Genomic DNA, 20,213 nt, shown 5'->3' with positions numbered 1-20,213 from the left:
ACTCAGCCATGTCTGCAGGGAGTAGTAGGGACTTCTCCAGCGCGTCGGCTACAAAAGTGCCTTCACCCCCTCAGAAGTCCCTAAGGGAGGCGTCGTCCATCAGGGGAGCCCTATGAAGCATCGGCACAAGGAACCAAGTTTGGGGCTCAAGCTGAGAATCAGCTTCTTTATCAAGGCCTCTGTGCCCCATCTTCTGCTGTTTTGAGGCTCGCTGAGTTTCATCCCCTTCCTGGAAAGAACGAGATGTGTCAGCTTCCACGTGTCTTTTGCCTTTAGGATCCTTCTTATGTTTGGGATCAATAGGTTCGGGCCTTGGAGGTAGATTTGACTAAGGAGGAGGAGGTGGAAGCTTGGGCTAGGTGGAGGATGACCTAGTCTGAACAGGCTAAAGCTTGGGCGGCGGAGGAGGAAGTTTGGATTATTGCTTCCTCAGCGCATCCTTCCTCGGCTAGCCCTCAATCAAGTCGAACAAGCTGGTTTGAGGTTTCCTCTTAAAACCCATCTTGGCCTAAAAAGAAATCCCTTTTGATAGGATATCCACTTCAGTCAAATTGGGGTCGCCTAAGTCATCAGAGGGTCCTCAAATGGATTGACTTGGTCGAAAGCACCAAATTCGTCCTCGGACGGACCCAAATCAGCAACTTCTTCTTCTTTCTCTGCACTTTCTCCCTCAGCCTTTGCAGCCTGATGGGATGAAGAATGGCCTAACAACGGAACACCTTCTGGGATAGGGGATCCTTCAGGAAGCAAAAACCCATGTTCTGTTACGGTGATCTTGTGAAGCCAAGGATCTTTGGCTTTGATCACGTGCTTTAGAGCCGCAAACGATTTCTGTAGGGGATCGTACCCGAGAATCTTGTGAGCGACTCTGATTTGGTTGTCAACTTCGTTCACAAAAACCTCCATCCTAAGGATGGTTTGTAAGTCCTCTCGATTGACCAAGTGGAAGTGTCGTTCAAAGGCGTGTGGATCTGCAAAAAGAAAGCACATCCATATTAATAACCGAACCATGCAAACTGTGAAAACACAAAAGATCAACCCTCTCCTACTCTAAATACCCCACCTAGTACCCCTTCCTCTGTCGGGCAATGAAGGCCGTCGTGCCACTCCCCGGACACGATAAGAAAGTCCTTATTCAACCCTTTGCTGGACTCAGGGAGACACTAAATAAGCCGAATCTTATCGTCCTTCGTCTTCATATAATAGAACTTACCCTTTAGGTGTTGGAGGTTGTAGCACCAATTTATATCGTGGTGGGTTAACCTCAACCCCATTTTCTCATTTAAAGCGTCCACACAATCCAAAATCCTAAACACGTTGGTGGTGTACTAGGTGGGAGCTAATCAGAAATGTCTAAGATAGTCCCTCATCAACGGCCCCATAGGGATTCTCATACCACCTTCTAGGAAGGCGATTATGGGAATCACTACTTCCCCCACTTGCTTCCTAAAATGCCACTTCCTTTCTTCACAATATCTTAAACCTACGTTATGGGGTATCCTATGATCAGCCATGAACTTCTCCATTGCCTCTTTAGACTCAACTAACTTCTTAAACCTACCCATCCCTAGGAACGGCTAAAGGACTCAAGGAAGGACGAAAGAAAAAGAGAAAACGTGAATTAGAGGGAGAAGAAGACTTACAGGAACGAGGAAAAGCTCCTCGGACAAACTTTTTGTGCTGAAAAGAGACGTGAGTTTGGTTGGAGATTTGACTGAATTCAGGATATGTGCATAAGAACTCTTGAGTGTAAAAGTAAAGAGGCAAATCGGTTCAAATGGGTATTTATATCTCCAATTAAAAAGAATCGTGCGGATTTCCCACCCATAAAGATTAAAGAAATCCCCACCGTTAGATTACCATCACATCATTGAACATGGGGAGCACAAAGCCGCCAAAATTTAATTAGGGCGAGCTCCGTATACCGAAGCACCAGAAATGTGCCTTGGATAGATGAAGAGACTCTGGCATTGACGGAGGACAAGACTTGACAAGCCATGACAAAGACCTGAGGACACCAAAATCCTCCTCCTCGTTCGAGGAGCCGGACAGCAGGATTTTGAGGGGTTATTGTGGGGCCTAAGAATTTGGCAACCCCGGCCCATTTTATACTGAGCCCAAGGCCCACGCCAAGGAGGAAGGAATGTCCGAAGACGAATGAAGAAAGCCTAAATTGCTGAGGAGTATCGCCGAGGACAATCTTGTCCTCGGTCAACTAAGATCACAGAAGGGAAGAGCGGTACGCCATCAAAGGTAGCATCCTAGAGCATTCTAAAAAGAAAGACGAGTACAATGAACTAGCCATGGGAGCATGGGGGAGGAGCAATTCAAGGAGAAACTGTCACCTCTGTATTAAATGCCCACAACTAACGCTCTGACCGCATTAATGAGGAAATGACCCCTGAACAGTGCTACCTTGGTCGCTGCAACTCACAGAAGGTTTGGGAAAACGGTTGATGGGACAAGCACTCGAGTAGTGACCTGCATTATCAACAAATGGAGGGTTAAGATCAACTGGAAGGGGATATATATATATATATATATAATGTAAGAGATTCCCCAGGAAGAGGGGAGATAAGAAATACAAAAGGGAGGAGGCATTTATATTGTCTTTGAAGCCCTTGTAACCAAGCACCGAAGGAGTAATAAGAACAACAAGCTCCTCCGATAAGGGCTGAGGACAAAGTTTCATACTTTAACCCATGTTCTTGTTATTCAAATCAACTTGTAATCATGTCTAGTTGTTGTATCTCTCACTAAAGTCTAGTTCTTTGACCCACTCTCTACAAATTTATTGTACTTGGCTCATTGAGCCAAGATCCCACGTATTTTGGGCTCGGTCCGAAAATCGTGACCCTACAATAACGTTTCCAAGAAAATAAATTAAAATTATATGAAAGGGAAAACAATTTTAAACTTTTTAAACTATGCATATTCAAGATAAAATAAATGTTTTATTAAATTTACCTATATGTCTTTTTTCTTTTTTCTTTTTTTGAGAAGAACCTATATGTCATTTAGATTTAAGTTTTTACGTTTTCTATCGTGTGAAGCAAAAGAGACTTGGATTACAGGTAATCGAGTATATAGACGTTTTCTTTGTGAAATTTACTTGCAAACTACGAGTGTGAATGAAGGTGGAATTTATCTATGTATAGTAAGTACAACCACTCTTTACCACACAACACATGCAGAGAAGTCTTTGCGAAACAACTAACAAATCTTAAAGCTTGCCTCTCACTGCACCGGGCCAATGAGAATGAAATCGAATTTAAAGCCGCCGAATCATTGTGTTGTCTTATCTCATTTCGTCATAGTGACTGCTATATTGGTTCCAAAAACATCACATGTGATTAAGGACCAATTAATTAATACTTTAATAGTGTAACCCAGCGCAAAAAACAGTTGCAGTTTTGTCATTTACGTGAAAACTCTGCACTCGTCATTTTCATTTACAAAAGAGAAAAAAATATCAATATGGCATCACCCATCTTGACGATGATGACTGACCAACTAGCTATCACCTTTATTAATTATTATTATTATTCCATCCGACAATCGAGATTTGTAGCTTGGCAATTTACGATTAAGGTTTCTGAAACCTTTTTGATTATCACATCCAACCAATATTTTACACCTTTAATGCCTTTGCACTATGGGGCAGATTACTTGTTGGGTCAAGATTAGTTCTAACCATATATCTAATTTTCTATCCCATAAGTGATTAATTGCGGTGAAAGTTAGAATTTGTCACACACGTCTTGGAATATTGGTGAGAATAAAGTGTGTTTGATGGCTGAGCAATTTAGAGAGAACCAATTTATTTAATGGATTTGGTGTGTTCAGGAATAGCTATTGGTTTTGGGGAACCAAAATCCAAACAATAAAGTGTTTTACTACACTTAACATGCATGCATAGATGCAAGGGAAGGGGAATTGCGCACCTGGTCTGGCCAAAAATTCCAAACCATATCAAAGTTCGTACTCTATTAGTATTTCTTTTACGTGTTAAACTTCATTTGAAATTAGAAAGGATATTTTTTATATTTTATCAATAGCCTATAAAAGGTTATATATATATATATATATATTAAGAATCAATGGCGGAGCCACTTGTAGGCTAACGATGGCCAAGTCCCCAAAAATTTTGAACATTCTTTTATTTTCTTTGTGATGATGCCGAAAATATCACCAATGAGCCACATAATGCTCGCACTATCAAGACGACACCTGCACAAAGAGAAGAGAAGACATAACAGAGAGCACCGGTGTGGTGCCGGCCAAATACCCTCCAAAGGTCAAGTTAGAACCTTTTACAACTCTAGAGTGCTAGAGAGGGTGTAATTATGCGTATCTTGGTTTGTGAGGGTATTGGAGCTTTTATAGTAGTAGAGAGTTGACCCTCTCTTCCTTGGGGTAGAAGTCCTTTCCTTATAGGAATCCTAATGAGCGTATATTACGGAACCATTTCCTTGTTGGACACTAACATTAAGCGTGGGATACAAGTCATTTCCTTATATACCCATGCGTGGTGATCAAGCCAAGGTTCCCCTAAGACCATCAGTTTTAGTATCATCAGTTTTCCTTGTTCTCTCTAGCCATAACGGTGTCAGCTTCTTGATGGTGTTACCTCCTGAGTGAGGTGACTTTCTTCCCGCCAAGTCTCTGTCGGTCAGCTTATTTTTTGGTCTTCAGCTTCTCTCATAGTTTACCCCGTCAGCTTAAGCCGTAGAACCTATTTTACGACCAAGGCCGACGGGCTAAACCCGAGGTGCCTTGCGTGCTATAATTTTACTTATCACTTTGTAATATAATTATAGTTTTTTTCAACCCTAATTTTTTTAAATTGTTTATATGCTTGTTAGTGTAAGCATACTTATAGACAGTTAATACTCAAATAACAAAGTATTTCATAATCCTCCCAAAATATATATATGTCCAGTGACAATTATATATATATATATATAATAGGTTATAAATTTAACATAAATAGGTTTTGTGTAAAATGTAATAATATTTCTCTACCCTTGATTTTTTTTTTTTTTTAATCATGCCATTTAATTTTCATTTGTTTTCATGTATTTATGATTTATAATTAATTTAATCACAATTTTAGTCTCATATATAGGAGTGTCCAACCAAACTCATGACCCAATCCACCAGCCCATCCTATCCGATCCAAATCGAGAATTGGTCGACTCGACACCAATGACGGTGGCAGCGGGTTGGTAGGCAGGTCTAAGCATGAGAAGCCGATTTTCAACAGACCCAACCGTCTACACATCGAAAATTCACCGTCCTCCACCGATAATAGTGACTCGCCGGTATTTTATATTCGATCTATCAAGACTTGGCGAAATCTCGTCAAGATTCAACCTGATCTCGTCGAGATTCATCCTGATCTCTTCAAGATTCATTGAGATCTCTTCGAGATCCGACCATATCTCGCCAAATTCGGCAGTTTGTGGCTAAACTGACAAAGTTTCTCATAACCCAACTCCGACCAAGGACTGACCAGTACCTAAGGAAGTTTGACCACCCGAATCGACTCCTTTTACTGGTCGGTAGTGGGTCTAGGAATAGGAGACCCAAAATGTAGGAATGGCAATAGGGTGAGTATAGGGCAGGTTTCCTATTCCCCACCTCACCCCACTTTTGTTTCGGGGTGGGTTTTTTTCCCCCACCCCGCGGGCCACACTCAACTTATATATATATATATATATATATATATATATGTATGTTGTATAATTTATTAAAAGTTTATTTTGAATGCATTAAATTAAAACACATGAAAAATTAAAAAAAAAAAAAAAAAACTAGTTCTAACATTTCAAAACCTTCTCAAAGCATAACAATTGCAAATAAATAAATAATAATAATAATAATAATAATTCAAACATAGCAATACAACAATTAAAAATATAAACAACTTAAATATTAAAACATAAAAGTATAAATTCAATAATACAATATAAGAAAAGTCATAAATTTAAAGTTAGAAGGCTAAACACACACACACATATATGTCTTATAAAAACCTATAAGAATATTTTTTTTTAATTATTAAAATATAAACGGGGTGGGTGTAAGGAAACTGCAGGGAAAAAATGTTAACCCCTAACCCTGCCCCATTTGTTATGCGAGGCGGGTAAAACTTGTCCATTAAGAGTGGGTGAGGCGGGTATTTGCGGGTGCGGGTTTAAATTGCCTCCTTATTGAAGTGATTGGGTGGACAGCCCTACTCATATACTATTACCAAACTATTAAAAGAAAGTGTTTCATATAATTATCATATGGCGTAATCAATTATTGAGCACATGACATGTGATTCGAGAACACACACACCCTTTATATAATATTCTTTTGCATAAAAATTCAAAATATAAAAACATAAAATATAAAAAGAATTCTTCAAATTATTCTACATATAAATGATAAGGACATAATTTTTTCTTAAAATTGTAGTTTTGTGATATTTATTCTTTTTAGATATAAAGTAATTAGATTGAATTTATAATACATACATACACCTTCTTGTGTCTGTGTAAGATTAAGGTTTAATTGCAACCCTCCCGAATAAAATTTCCTAGCTCTACCATTTTGAAAAGGCAAGAGATTTGATCTAAAAAAGAAAAAAAAATTATTACCTTTCAAAAGTAATTAAAATGATCAAGAAGCTCAATTTCTTGATGTTATAATTTATTTTTTATGTAAATTTCTATAAGTAATAAAAATATAATAATGATTACATGATATACTCTAAAATTAAATATTATTTTAAAGTAAACTTTTAAAATTCAAGTATGTAAATGTTCATAATTTAGTTTTTAAAAAAATGTTATAATCTGATCATTTTTTGAGTTTATATATTTTTTTTATTGGCCTATATAATTAACCAAATCAAAATTTACATGAGCTATAATCAAGGTTTGTCTATCTACTAAAATCCTTTCATCATAAGTTCAATTTTGACTTTAAAAATTCATAAAATGATAGATACACAATATATAACAAATATGTCTTTTTTTTTTTTTTGGATTTTCTTTGTATTAAAATATTGTTTACTATTTACATGAATGGTTTTTATTTATTCAAATTGGTCTTAACTATTCACATATGCGTGCATGCGTGTCTCTAATAAACTTTGCTCCTTCACTACATACATGTATACAAATCGTAAGGAAAATATCATCTTAACGTGCCACATTATAGATGAAGATGACTTTAAAGGCTGTTAAAGAGACTGGCATCATGACCTTGACCTCCATATGGGACAATACAACAATAAAACAATGAAATAGACCACACAGGATTGAGCACAACATATTTGGATATTCCATGAACTCTTTACCCCCATTGAGAATAGACAGTTGCATGCCTTAAATCTTGACCTTTATAAACGCAATTTTTTTTTTTTTTGGATAACATTTATAAAGGCATTACAATCCTTATTAGAGCATATCCCATTCTTATTTTAACACACGAAAAAATATTTTTTATACTTTAATATAGTATTTGACAATACACTTCACATCAATTGTTCTTTTTTCATGTGCTATTTTTTTTTATCCATCTCTCCCTTTGATTACATAACTTTCTCATAAACCAAACAACCATCTTCCTCACAAAAATCACCACTACAACAAATAAGACCTATAGTGATGAAAATTTTCATCACGAAATGTCCTTATTTTGTCACCTAAGACATATGGTGACGAAATATCATTCGTTGCATAATCTCGGTCATCGAATATCCTAGTGATGAAAATTTTTGTTACTAATATATCCAATTTTTTTAATTAAAAAAAAAATCATAGGTGAAGAAATTTTTTCGTCACCCATTATTTTCGTCGTTAAACATTATATTCAGAGATGAAATAAATTCATTACCAATGATTTTTAATTTGTAATTTTTTATTTGACCATATTAGGCGACGATATATTTCATCAATGATTGTACTTTTTTTTTTAATTTTCTAATTCCAATAGATTAAGCGACGAATTATTTCGTTGCCTATTTCTACTTCTATTTAGAGTTCAACCTATTGGAGACAAAACATTTCATCACCAATTTATTTTTTATTTTTTTATTTAACATTTTGGTGACTAAATAGGTTGTCACCATTTTTTTTAATTGTTAATTCAACCTATTGGTGACATAAATTTTCATTACCATTTTTTTAATTTATTAATGTTCTTTTCATTAACTTTCCATTACATTACACTAACTTGTTCCAACCACATCCATAAACAAATCATCAATTCATTTTCAACCACATCTATAAACAAATCATCCATACAATCTAAAAGTAAATGAAAAACCATTGAAGTAAGTTGTTCACAAAGTAATTACAACAATATACAGATGAAAGATGTCTTCCATACATTACAAAAATAAAATTGAGTTCAAGTAGCGCCATAAAAAAATGTCTTTTTATCACCAATCTCGTATCTGCACTAATATAAGAAAAATACATCAATACCATCAAGAAAAAACATTAATTATGTTAGTAATATAAGAAACATTTTTAGCAATACATTAAAAATATTACGTCACCATTGCATTTAAATCACCACAACTCAAAAAAAGCTAAGGTGTATAAAACAAAGATATATTTTCAAATATTATATAATGCATATTTACGTCCATAGTTAGTAAAATATGATAAGTGTAAAATACGGTAAGTATACGGATGGATATAATTCGGCATATTTAAGAAATTTACATTTAAATATTCAGCAGAAAAATACAAAAACGAAAAAATAACAGTACATATATAGTACGTGTATAAAACGTTTATATTTAAAAATTTTGTAACAAAAAAAGGGAAATATTTATCATATATTTATATATTTTTATGAAGATAAATACAATAATCCAAAATACTCCCCGAAGTGATCTTACTTTCCAACCATATTTATTTTCTTTATAATAAATATATAAAGAAAATTACGTTATTAGAATTAAATACAAATAAGTTTGAAATAAGATAGTCATTAGATAAAATAATATTATAAACTTTTTTGCTAGTATTTTTCTTAATTATTCTCTAGTTGAACTAATTACTATTTATTTCTTTAATCAATAATGTTACGACACAATTTTTTCATAATAAATTTACAATTGTTGAATTGGTTCCCGGTCATAGACACAATTGACACTTAAATTTACCATTTTTTTCACCACTCACAGTTGATCATATCAACTATTGTAAAGTTTGTTATAAAAATATTATACATATGGTATTATTTCTCTTAAATTTATAAATTCTAAAATTTGTAAGATAGTCACTAATACTGATACTAACAAATTATATTCAATAAAAAAAAATTAAAAAAAAAAAAGAGATACATGGATTCCAATTAGCTCAACTGGTAAAGTTTACACCAGAAAACTTATTGGTATCTTGGTATAATGATAAAGAACTATCATTGGGAGTGGACACTATAAGTTAAGACTCCAGAAGATGGAATTTTTTTTTTTTTTTTTTAAATATTACATACATACGTGTACTATACGCATAATTACTAGCTAGGCTTATGTCTAACTCTCTAACCGTAAGTCCTATTGGTGTTATTGGACCTAAGGGTGGTGTTTGTGTAGCTCACATGTGGCCCCTAGAGACCAAAGTCACATCCGTGGGTTCCAACTAGCTTAACTGGTAAAGTCTCTGATGAATGAATAAGAGATCTGGGATTCAATCCCCGTCTACACCAAAAACTGATTGATGTCTTGGTCTGATAATATAGAGTTATCATCAGGTGCGGACGCCATAAGTTGAAACTCTCTCTAAAAAAAAAAGTCACATTCCAACCCCCTCCCCACGAGAAAAAATAAGCTAACTTTGCATGGTCTATTATTATGAATTGCTTCAATAAGTTCATAGGCTTCATATATATTTGATAAGTGTTATAGAAAGTTTCATTAATATATGTTACACATCATAATAATGAAACTTTCTCATCAAAAGTCATCGTTAATACTTTCAAAATTTTCAATCATGCTCCAACAATTTGATGCACTAAAGGCATCCCAAAAAAAAAAAAAAAATTAAAGTCTAGGAAACATCAAACTCTAGCATTATCATGCTAATCAGTTTGAGAAAATTGCTGCATAAACAAGAAAGGTAAAACTTACAGTCTTCACATATTTCTTTATCTGCATCATAAAACTTTTTACAAAATATTTGCCTTACAAGAACCCATGTTGGATCAAATTCAGTGATTATAGATTTTGAAAGAGCAATAAAACTTATTAAAATGGTTTATCCAATTTTTACAAACTCAAAAGTGAAGCACACTTGTTATAACCAAAGCAAGGTAAATTTGCATGCTCATGTGACCTTACATATTGGATTTCCTGATAAGATATCAGTCATAAGATGGTGTTGCATTATTATGGATAATATTTATTACTAATTAGACACAAATACCCAAGACAATGAGAGGTGGGTAAACACTATTTACTAGAGGGGGGAAAAACACTAACCAAGATATCTTCTAACTAGTATATGAGCACTCCCCCCACTCCCAAAAGTGTTATTAAATCCCTTGCTCCTCAAAAATTGTATGATACCAACTATTTGAATATTTTGCGAGTCTATCTTCTCATCCTGCCTTAAGTTTGCATCCTTGAGTTGATCTATCTTCTCCTTTTGCCTTATGTTTGTATCTTTGAGTCTATCTTCTCATCCTGCCTTAAGTTTGCATCCTTGAGTTGATCTATCTTCTCCTTTTGCCTTATGTTTGTATCTTTGAGCTCATCTATCTAACCCTCGAGTTATTGGATATATTGAGTTGAGGAAGAAGATAAGGCAATAGCCTTTATGGCATGTTTGGATGTTTAAAAAAGGAGGGGGAGTAGAGTAGAGGGAGGGAGAGTAATGCAATTACCTTGTTTGGAAGTTTTTTAAAGAATGAGGGGGAGGGGTTTGGGGGAGTTTGGAGGGGTTTGGACTCCCTCTAGCCCCCCAATTTTAATTCCCCCAAATTGGAGAGATTTGGAGGGGGAGTAGAGTACATAAACTATTGACTAAATAAATTACCTAATTTACCCTTATTATATTAACAAAATTACACAAGGGGAAGGACTAATTACTCCCTTCTCCCTTACTAATTTTAAAAACATCCAAATAAGGTGGTGGTGAATCATTCTCCTCTACTCTCCTCCCCACTACTCTCCTTCCCTCTACTCTCCTCCCTCTCTAAACTTCCAAACAAGCCATTAGAGATGAGGAAGACCTCATGGCAAGTCACTTTACATAGCTAGATCTCGACTTAAGAACCATTATAGATATCTCATTTTTGGTCAAATGCTCTATATTAAGAATGCTACAATGCTCATTTGTACTCTCAACATCTCATTTCAAAGAATAGAAACAATCAATTAGAATATAAATACATATGTTCTAGTTTTAAAAACATAACATGCACGTAGTGATATACGTACATATGTATTTTCGCAATCAAGGTGTACCCACTTATTTGTCTTTGAATTGAAATGGGTATTGCGGTAGATTTTTGCCACTTTAAGAATATGACCTTCTTTTTTATGTCTCTGATTAATTCACTTTCCAATGTTAGATATATAGTTAATTAAGTACAACAAGTAATATATTAAGCTTTGAAAAATTGAAATATCACATACCTCCTCATCTACACTAACTACTAGTGACTTTGCCTCACATTTATGAGTGTGTTTGTCATGCGTTTTATTTATGTTTTCAGCGTTTTTCAATGAAATTTCCTATAAAGAATAAAGAACAATCAAATATTTAAAATTTGTATTAGATTATGAATCTTACAATATATACCAACTTTACCCTTCAAATAAGTATTAATCCAATGAATTTGATAGCATAATCTAGTAGACATGAGACAATAATAAGATCCACATAAAATATTAATCCAATGCATACATAGGTAATAATTCTTAGATGAAAGTGGAGAACATAATTTACTTGTAATTAAAATTTTGACAATATTACAGTTACCTGTCAATCTTTGTCACTCCAGTTCCCATTAATAAGTACAATCCATTGCTTTAGTGTGGCATTGTTTGGAGGGTGGTTTCTTGCATACGCCTTTCCTTGATCCTTTATGAGTTTTTTTTTGTTTTTTTTTTTTTTATTTTTTTATTTTATTTTATGTTTGGAATACAACTTATTGGAATGGCTACTCAGTAATCTTCCACACTTAGTATTTAGCGATTTCTTTACATGTACATGGTCTCCATGTATGTCAAACTGATCTTGCAAAGTGAAGTATGTATTAGAAAAATATTAAAAAAAGACATAAAGAGCATCTTATTATATGATTAATTAGCTAATTGTAATTAATTCGCTGCATAATATGTAAATTAAAGGGGTCCAAATATAATTAATGATCTTTTTCAAATACATAATAATTGAAGGGAAAATCTATAACCTTTCTTTTCTTGATTTCTCTCTCCTCTTTCTCTTTACCCTCCCCATTCTTTCGATGACTTCCGTCCAAAGGAACTTTGGCTAAACACCGTGAGCATATTGAATTTTATCATAACTTTTTCTCTTTACGGACCGAGAACTCAGAAGTGATAACGGCACTTACCAATTGAATGTTCAGCACTACTTTGGGAATATTAATTGCAACTTAATGCTGAAGGTCCCTCACTGAAAAATAAAGCATTATATAAGGGATTGAGATTTTCTAGAGTTCTTAAGGTACTCTACCATGTAGAGTTCTTTTAATCTTAGAGAAATGATATGTCTACAATAATTTTACAACATTTTTACAACAAATCCTAAGTGACAGGTTGTTACTGGTTGTTATTGTTAGGGCAAAAAAATAATCTTAGCGTTAGTTTCAAATTTGAACCAATAATAACTAACCACTTGTGATTTGTTGTAAAAATGTTGTAAAATTGTTGTAGACGTAGCATCTTTCTTAATCTTAACCTTTCATTTATAATAAAATGTCTAAATTTTGTCATATCATTAATCTACTAACAAATCTACAAAAATAATGATTTTAAAAAATAACTACTCATAAATGATAGGTATTACCTTAAATGCGAATAGTGGCTATGACATTGCAGCATTAAATGCAAAAGAAATTTGCTTATTTAGAAAATTGATTATTATGCACATAGACCAAGAAGCATATATATATATATATATATAAATGATATATGAATGGCAAAGACACTAGGGTTTTTATTCCAATTTTTTTGGTCTTCTATTAATTTTATTAAAATTAAGCATATACATGTTTTTTTTTTTCTTTTCAAGTACATGATTGGTACTTAGAATCATAAAATATGAATTTTCTGTGTCCGATTTTAGTCAAACCTATGCTTTGAAATTAACAACCAAAATGATTTGTGGAACAAATTGAAAAATGAAGAGGGGAAGGAGAAGATTACTTCACGTTTTCTTAGAGACCTAATTTAGTTAAAAGAGGTAAGGCAATAATTATCATTTATGAGTAGTTATTTTTTAAACCATTATTTTAGGGGATTTGTTAGTGGATTAATGATATGGAAAAATCTAGACCTTTTATTATAAATGAATGGTTAAGATTAATAGAACTCTATACGGTAGAGTACCCTAAAAACTCTAGAGGATCTCGATCCTTAATTTTTCCACATAAGCATTATAATATATATTATATAATTTATTGTTTGGAACATGTATTAAAACTTAAATAAGAATGTTGTTTTATAATAATAATAAAAAAATGTTTTGAAAATATTATGGCATTTTCTTATATCAATAGATTTTCTCCTTTTCTTTTAGGTTTATTGTTGTTATTGCTTAATAGTACGTGGGGGACTTGAATTTGACTTTTTTTTTTAAAAAAAAATTTCAATATTATTGAAATAAAAAATTAAAACAGAGAACTACAGTCAACCTTACAAGTAGTTTTTAAAACATTTGAAAGATTGAGTATATTGAAATAAAAAGACTGAATAGACAAAATGGCGAATTCAGCTGCAGCATAAGCGGCTGTGTTACATTTCCTTTTGACCAAACAGAAACTACAGCTACAAAAACAATTCTTTAAAACTTAGTAGTGTTGCATATAGTGTTACTTGAATTCGACTTGCCCCATCAAGGAAACGATCAAAAATAGATTTGACTAAATACTTTTCTCAGTATACCGTAGCCTCCCTCATTGAGTTCAGAAATAATATGAACCATGCGTTAGACAAGTGGTTGGTGAGGCTTGTTTAATTTCAGAATGACTTTTGACAAGCTACATCTAAGACCAGCTGGTCCTCATAAAATAGCAAGCTATTCCTTACAAAATGGCAAATCCAAATCGATTTTTCACGAGAAAGTCTATGTATTGACTATTGAAGCTAATTAATCAGAGCATTAGTATACGGAGGTGTAGGATATCCTATTTTTTTAGCATTGTGACACAAAATGTATACATTACCCGAATGTATATTTGCTAAAACTTTTACAATACTGCTACATTAGACTTCTATATATACAAGTTATTATTCACCTTTACTCCAAAAAAATAAAAAAGTTATTATTCACCAATTGTAAACTTAAATTTCATTTTTTTTATTACTAAGTCTCTCTCCTTTGTCTTTCACAGTCTCACCCACTTCCCTCTCTTCTCCCTCTTCTCTATTTTTATATTATTTTTATTGTACTTTATATTACTTTAATTTGTAGTATGACAAAATAAAAATTAGGATGTTGAGTAAATTATAAAATGGTATGGTAATCGTATAATAGATAAAATAATTTTTTAGATAGTTAAATAGAATAGTATAAAGACACTGCATCTATTTTTTATGATAACTTTTTATCATCAGACCAAAATACAAATAAGTTTTTAAATACAGCTAAAAACTAAAAACCGAAAACTGAAAAATATTATAATAAAATAAATTTTAAATATATAAATAATACTGTGAGACCAATAAATTTTTAGCACCCAGTATGATTCATACGTAATATACGCACCCCCACCACCAAAACAATACAGTACTATATAAAGTACTAGCAGTTATGATATCGGGCTAATCTAAATTATGAATAATGCTGAGACGTTACTTTTAGCATAATTTTGTGTTTTAACTCACTTCATAATAAGTCGTGATTGATAAGGATGTGTCTGTGTGCTCTTACCTAACAAGTTCTTGTAGCACAAAGTTGAACGAAAATGTCTCCCTTTATAATGGGTCAAATCGAGTTATAATTTTATCAAATTCTGATGTGACCATTCGGAAATGTCTGTCCCATCATCCCATCATCCCATCTACCGACTTCGGATGTGACCGTCGTAACTCGTAAGTTTATATATTCCTACTGTAGAATACTGTCGGCAATATAAAAAGTAGGTAATGGCCATTTTAATTCATTATAAAAATAATAATAAAAAAACTCATTAAAAAAAAAACCATTTTATCTCTTTTTTAACATGTGGCAAGTATGTATTAAACCAAAATTGTTGCTATCTTTCATTCAAACAAGCAAGTACAAATTGGGAAACCAACTAGATATAACTAAATTATCTACTAAACCATGCTCGCTAACTGTTAAAACAATTCAACTTACATCAACGCTGTACACCGGCCCAATATCTATTTTAAATGGACACTTCTCCTTGATGGAATTTTCAAGTTGGGACGCGCTGTTGAAAGACTGGAAGCGCAGATAAATGTCGTTATCTAATGTAAATGAAAATTCTCTCCGGCCGAAATAGGACTCATCACAGCCAGGATGCTTCCCATCTATAAACACCAATCCAGCACATATTTAGAAAAGAAACAAATACGCTAAAATATTGTTTCCATCCTTAAAGTTTGCACGAATTTCATTTTTCATCCCTAAATTTTTTTGAAGAACCTTTTTCAACCTAACTAATTTTTTTTTTTTAAATAAATAATTTAGGGATGAAAAAAGATATTTTTCAAAGTTTAAGGACTAAATGCCTTTCAAAAGTTTAAGGACGAAATTGAACTTCTAGTTTAGGCTTGAAAATTTAAATTCATGCAAAATGTAGGACAAAAAACAGTATTTTAGCCAAACAAATACAAAATTTCTAAGCATAAACACACACAGAGCAATATTAGGAAATATGATTTTTTACCATTTCCATAAGACATCCATTTGAATATATCTGCGTGTGGAAATAGTTTTCCTGGCACAAAATTGAACAAACAAACAAATAAATTATTTAATTAAGTAAAAAAAAATTGAAGATTCACACTGAAATTCAAACCTAGCTAGATTTGTATAATACAGAAGCAATAATTAAAGAAAATAAATCGGAGAAATATATATATATGTAATTTACCGTAATAGACTTTGAGATAACTGGCGTTGAAACCTTCAGGAACGGCATTCAATTCGCTCCGCTCACCGTTCATAAGTTCGCGCTGATCGATCTCCATGTCTGCAGTTCCATTCTCGATTTCCTCTTTGGTCATTTTGAGTACTACGCAACTTTACTTTTTCTCTTTCAGATTTCACAAACAAAATCGCTCTGTGAAAATCAAATACAGAATAAGAACTGGTTAGAGAGAGAAAGACTGCTTCCTTCGTGAAATTGCAGCCGTTGGTTGGTTGTGGTTGAGATCTGAGGGTCAGGATGGGAATGAATTAAGGTCTCAAAATGGCGGGAACACTAGGTAAATAAGTCCTTTTTGGGCGCGAAATATTTTAGGGGAAGAACGAGACTACCAGTGCGAGAGTTTAAAATAAATAAATAAATAAAATCACCGTGCAGCATTGAGATTAAAGGCCCATCTCACATGAGATGTTGGGCCAGTTTTAAGCCCAATAATTTTATTATTCTAATCATATTATATGCTAATCATATTCTACGTAATAAAAGTTGAGTTTAGACGTTGTGGTTGTGCCAAGTGATTTTATCAAATTGAAGAATTTTTTTTTTAAATTTTTAGATTTTAAAAATAAAATATTTATATAAAAAAAGTCTAATGCATTTAAATTATAGCAACGTATACTACAATTAAAAAAAAATGTTTAATGCATCTTGAATTGCAGAAACGTCTAATTCTTAATTTTTTGTATTGTAAATAAAAAAAAAAACAGCAACGTAGTGTATTATAAAAAAAAAGTCTATTATAGAATTATGTTCAACTAATATTAGATTAACATTAGACTTTTTGTTCATATCAACTTTTAATTAAAAAGGTCAACAAAAACTAATTAGATAAACCCAATCTATGTCAAATATCACTCTCAAAACTAATTAGATAAAACAAGAATACAAAAACTTCTAATTAAAATGAATTACAAGGACAAGAAAAAAAAATAACAGAAATGAGAAGATGAATTTGATCACAATTGAAATCTTATCCGCATCAAATACCACTTCCAAATATTAATATTTTACTATTATATATTGACTCCTCTAATTTTCAAACTAAGTCTCTCTCTCAGTTTTTTTTTTTTTACTTTCTCTCTCCCTCTCCTAGAAGTGGTTTGACATGGAAGACATTACTACCACCACAGGCAAGTATTTTTTTACACTTTACATGCACTTGATTTGTCTTTCAAATATGCATACAGTTTGGTTGTGTATTTTATAATCATTAGCAAGATTAAAATGAAAATTCATGAATTTACGACTATCAAGATCTGTAGATTCAGCCAACAAAAAGCAAAGAAACACTATTCTTGCAAATAGATCATATAAGCAATGAATAATTGAAGGTAACCAATATAGTCATATATTTATTTTACATAATAAATTTGTATCGATTTACAAATTTATCTCCTTTAATTGTGTACATTTATTTTATAATAAATTTGTTTCAATAAACTAATCTTCTTAAATTATGAATACTTCAACAAACCATGATGCTAATACTGTTATAATAAATTTGTTGTAAAAAGAAAAAAGGAAAAAAGCAAACTCGTCTACTTCGATTGCACACATTTATTTCATAATAAATTTGTTGTGAAATACAAATGAAGGTAATAAACTTAGTCATGTGTATTTTTCATATCATTTTTCTTTGCAAGTGATCGTGAACAAAAAACTAGCCTATCTCCAATTCATCCGCCAAGTCATCCAAGGAAGGATCATCCACCCACAATATTGTACGTACAAGGTCATAATGAAGGTTTAGTTTATAAGTGCCTTCAAAGAGGTCGTCCAAGACCAAAAGGGTCGTCCAGCTCACGAAGTGACCTGGACGACCACCCAACACTTATAGATTTTCAGAGTGAATTTCTACCCAAAGCTTATAATTTAGACCGCATTCTACTATTTTGAAGTGAGAATGAATTCCTTAATCTTCGCCTTAACTTCCCACTAAGTTCTTAACTTCTTATAGCAGTTATAGAAGTTAAGTCTGAACCTTCTAATTTCCACCCACGTTGGAGAAGTTACCAAACAAGTAACCACTCCAAAATTCGCTATAAAAGGACTCAGCCATATCAATTTAAGGTACGTTTTTACCATTTATAAGGTTGAAATTCCTGAGTTCAAGAGAGAAATCTGACTTAAGCATCGGAGGGTTCTTGGCTGGTTCATCCTGATCTTTTTTGATTGTGTGTTTCTTTCTTTTCAGGCCTTTCAAATAACTTAAAGCCCATTGAAACTCGAAACATTCAGCCAACTGATTTTCTATGCATGATCAGCAAGTACATTTTTACATTTTTTTTTTTTTACTTTTCTTAATTGTGTCTTTATTTATTTATTCAATGACAATTCCTATAATCTTACTAACATATGGAATTTTAAAAGATAAAATTTTGTAAACTAAATCTATCTTTTGAAAAAAAAAAATGATTTAATCGTTTGCACTATTTCATTATGTTTGCTTATGCAAAAATCAATATCAGTTATGCCTACCTTTATCTAAAAATAAGGTTATCAACTATTTTTTATTTTCATATTTATCTTCAAGTATATTTACAACTTGAGATTAGATCATAGAGAATAATTTGATGAGATTTTATATTAGAGTTTAACTTGAAACTGTACTATCTCTTAATAGTAAGATCAGTTGGGAAAAAAATATATATATATATATATATATATAAATATTTGCACCTAAACGATACTTTAAGGATACCTACAGCGAAAGCCACAAGTTCTCTTTTCCTCTCCAAGGTTATTTAACTCTATCATTTCTTTTTCTTTTTCTTTTTTATTTGTTTCATAATACACATATATTTGATAGGGTGAAATTTAGTGCCTCCTCCCTTGCTTTCAAAGAAAAAAAAAATCAATTCTCATGTAAGTCTCTCTACTTTTATTCTTTAATGTTTAGTCATTTTTATTTTTTAATGTTTAATAATTTAGGTTTTTCTTAATTCTTAACTATTAAATTGCTACTTAAATAAGCTTTCAAATATTTTTTTTATTATTATCATTTTTATCATTTTTTTTATCATTTTCAAATATGCGGTGGTGATTACTTGAGCTTTAAACCTTAATATATTATTTTGCAGACTCCCTTTATATTTTTTTTAGCCATCTCTTTTTATATTAGCTACATAGTTAATTTAAGACTTATATATGATTTAAAAAAAAAAAAAAAAAAAAACTTAATCTTTTCTTTCTTTTTGTCTTTCACGGACTGGGTGTCTGCTCCTCTTCTTCTCCTTCTTTTTCTTCTTTTTTCTTCTTCTTTTCTTTTCACTTTTTGGGTCTGGTTCTTTTTCTTTTTTTTTCTTCTTTTCTTCTCTTTTCACTTTCTGAGTTTGGCCCTTTTTTCTTCTTCTTTCACAGTTTCTGTTGGCTGGGTTTTTTTTTTTTTTTTTTGTTCTTTCACTGGGTTCTTCCTTCTTTCTTTTTTTTTTTTTTTTTTTTTTTCACCTGGGTTCACGTCCCTGTTCTTTTTTTTTTTTTTTTTTTTTCACCTGGGTTCATCGTCCTGTTCTTCCTTCTTCTTTCTTTTTTTTTTTTTTTTTTTTCCACCTGGGTTCACGGTCCTGGTTTCTTCCTCTTTTTTTTTTTTTTTCACTGGGAAACTCACAGAACCCAGTTAAAAAAAAAAAAAAAAGCTGCAGTGGGTGACAGAGCTGGGCCACAAAAAGTGTGAAAAATGTTGAGTGATTGCATTTCAGTGATGTGCCAAACGGGTATTGAGTGATGGGTAATGGGTGATGAGTGATGAGTATTGAGTGATAAGTGATGAGTGATGAGTGATGAAAATTGAGTGACGAAAATTGAGTGACCAAAAAAAGCTGGCCAAACAGCTCTAGTATTTTAATGAAATGTAGTATAAA

General features: G+C 32.4%; 1 protein-coding gene across 1 annotated transcript; it reads right to left on the bottom strand.

Moving 5' to 3' along the window:
• Positions 1–15,548: 15,548 nt before the first annotated feature.
• LOC136065569 (uncharacterized) lies at positions 15,549–16,683 on the bottom strand. Its single transcript, XM_065768945.1, has 3 exons — positions 16,300–16,683; positions 16,093–16,143; positions 15,549–15,733 (listed from the first exon to the last, which is right to left on the bottom strand). The coding sequence occupies exons 1-3, from the start codon at positions 16,430–16,432 to the stop codon at positions 15,549–15,551; spliced, it is 369 nt and encodes a 122-aa protein (XP_065625017.1). The 5' UTR covers positions 16,433–16,683.
• Between the last annotated feature and the right edge of the window lie 3,530 nt (positions 16,684–20,213).

This window comes from Quercus suber, unplaced genomic scaffold (assembly GCF_002906115.3).
Source record: "Quercus suber isolate HL8 unplaced genomic scaffold, Cork oak 2.0 scaffold_1026, whole genome shotgun sequence".
NCBI classification, from domain to species: Eukaryota; Viridiplantae; Streptophyta; class Magnoliopsida; order Fagales; family Fagaceae; genus Quercus; species Quercus suber.
The sequence above is the reverse complement of the archived record's forward strand: the minus strand, read 5'-3'. Positions and strand labels throughout refer to the sequence as shown.

Excerpts from the sequence above, each read along its gene's own strand:
- LOC136065569 (XM_065768945.1), bottom strand. The coding sequence starts at position 16,432 with ATGACCAAAGAGGAAATCGAGAATGGAACTGCAGACATGGAGATCGAT. Across the intron at positions 16,144-16,299 it reads TTATCTCAAAGTCTATTACG|GAAAACTATTTCCACACGCA; the intron begins GTAAATTACATA and ends ATTTTGTGCCAG. Across the intron at positions 15,734-16,092 it reads ATGGATGTCTTATGGAAATG|ATGGGAAGCATCCTGGCTGT; the intron begins GTAAAAAATCAT and ends TGGTGTTTATAG.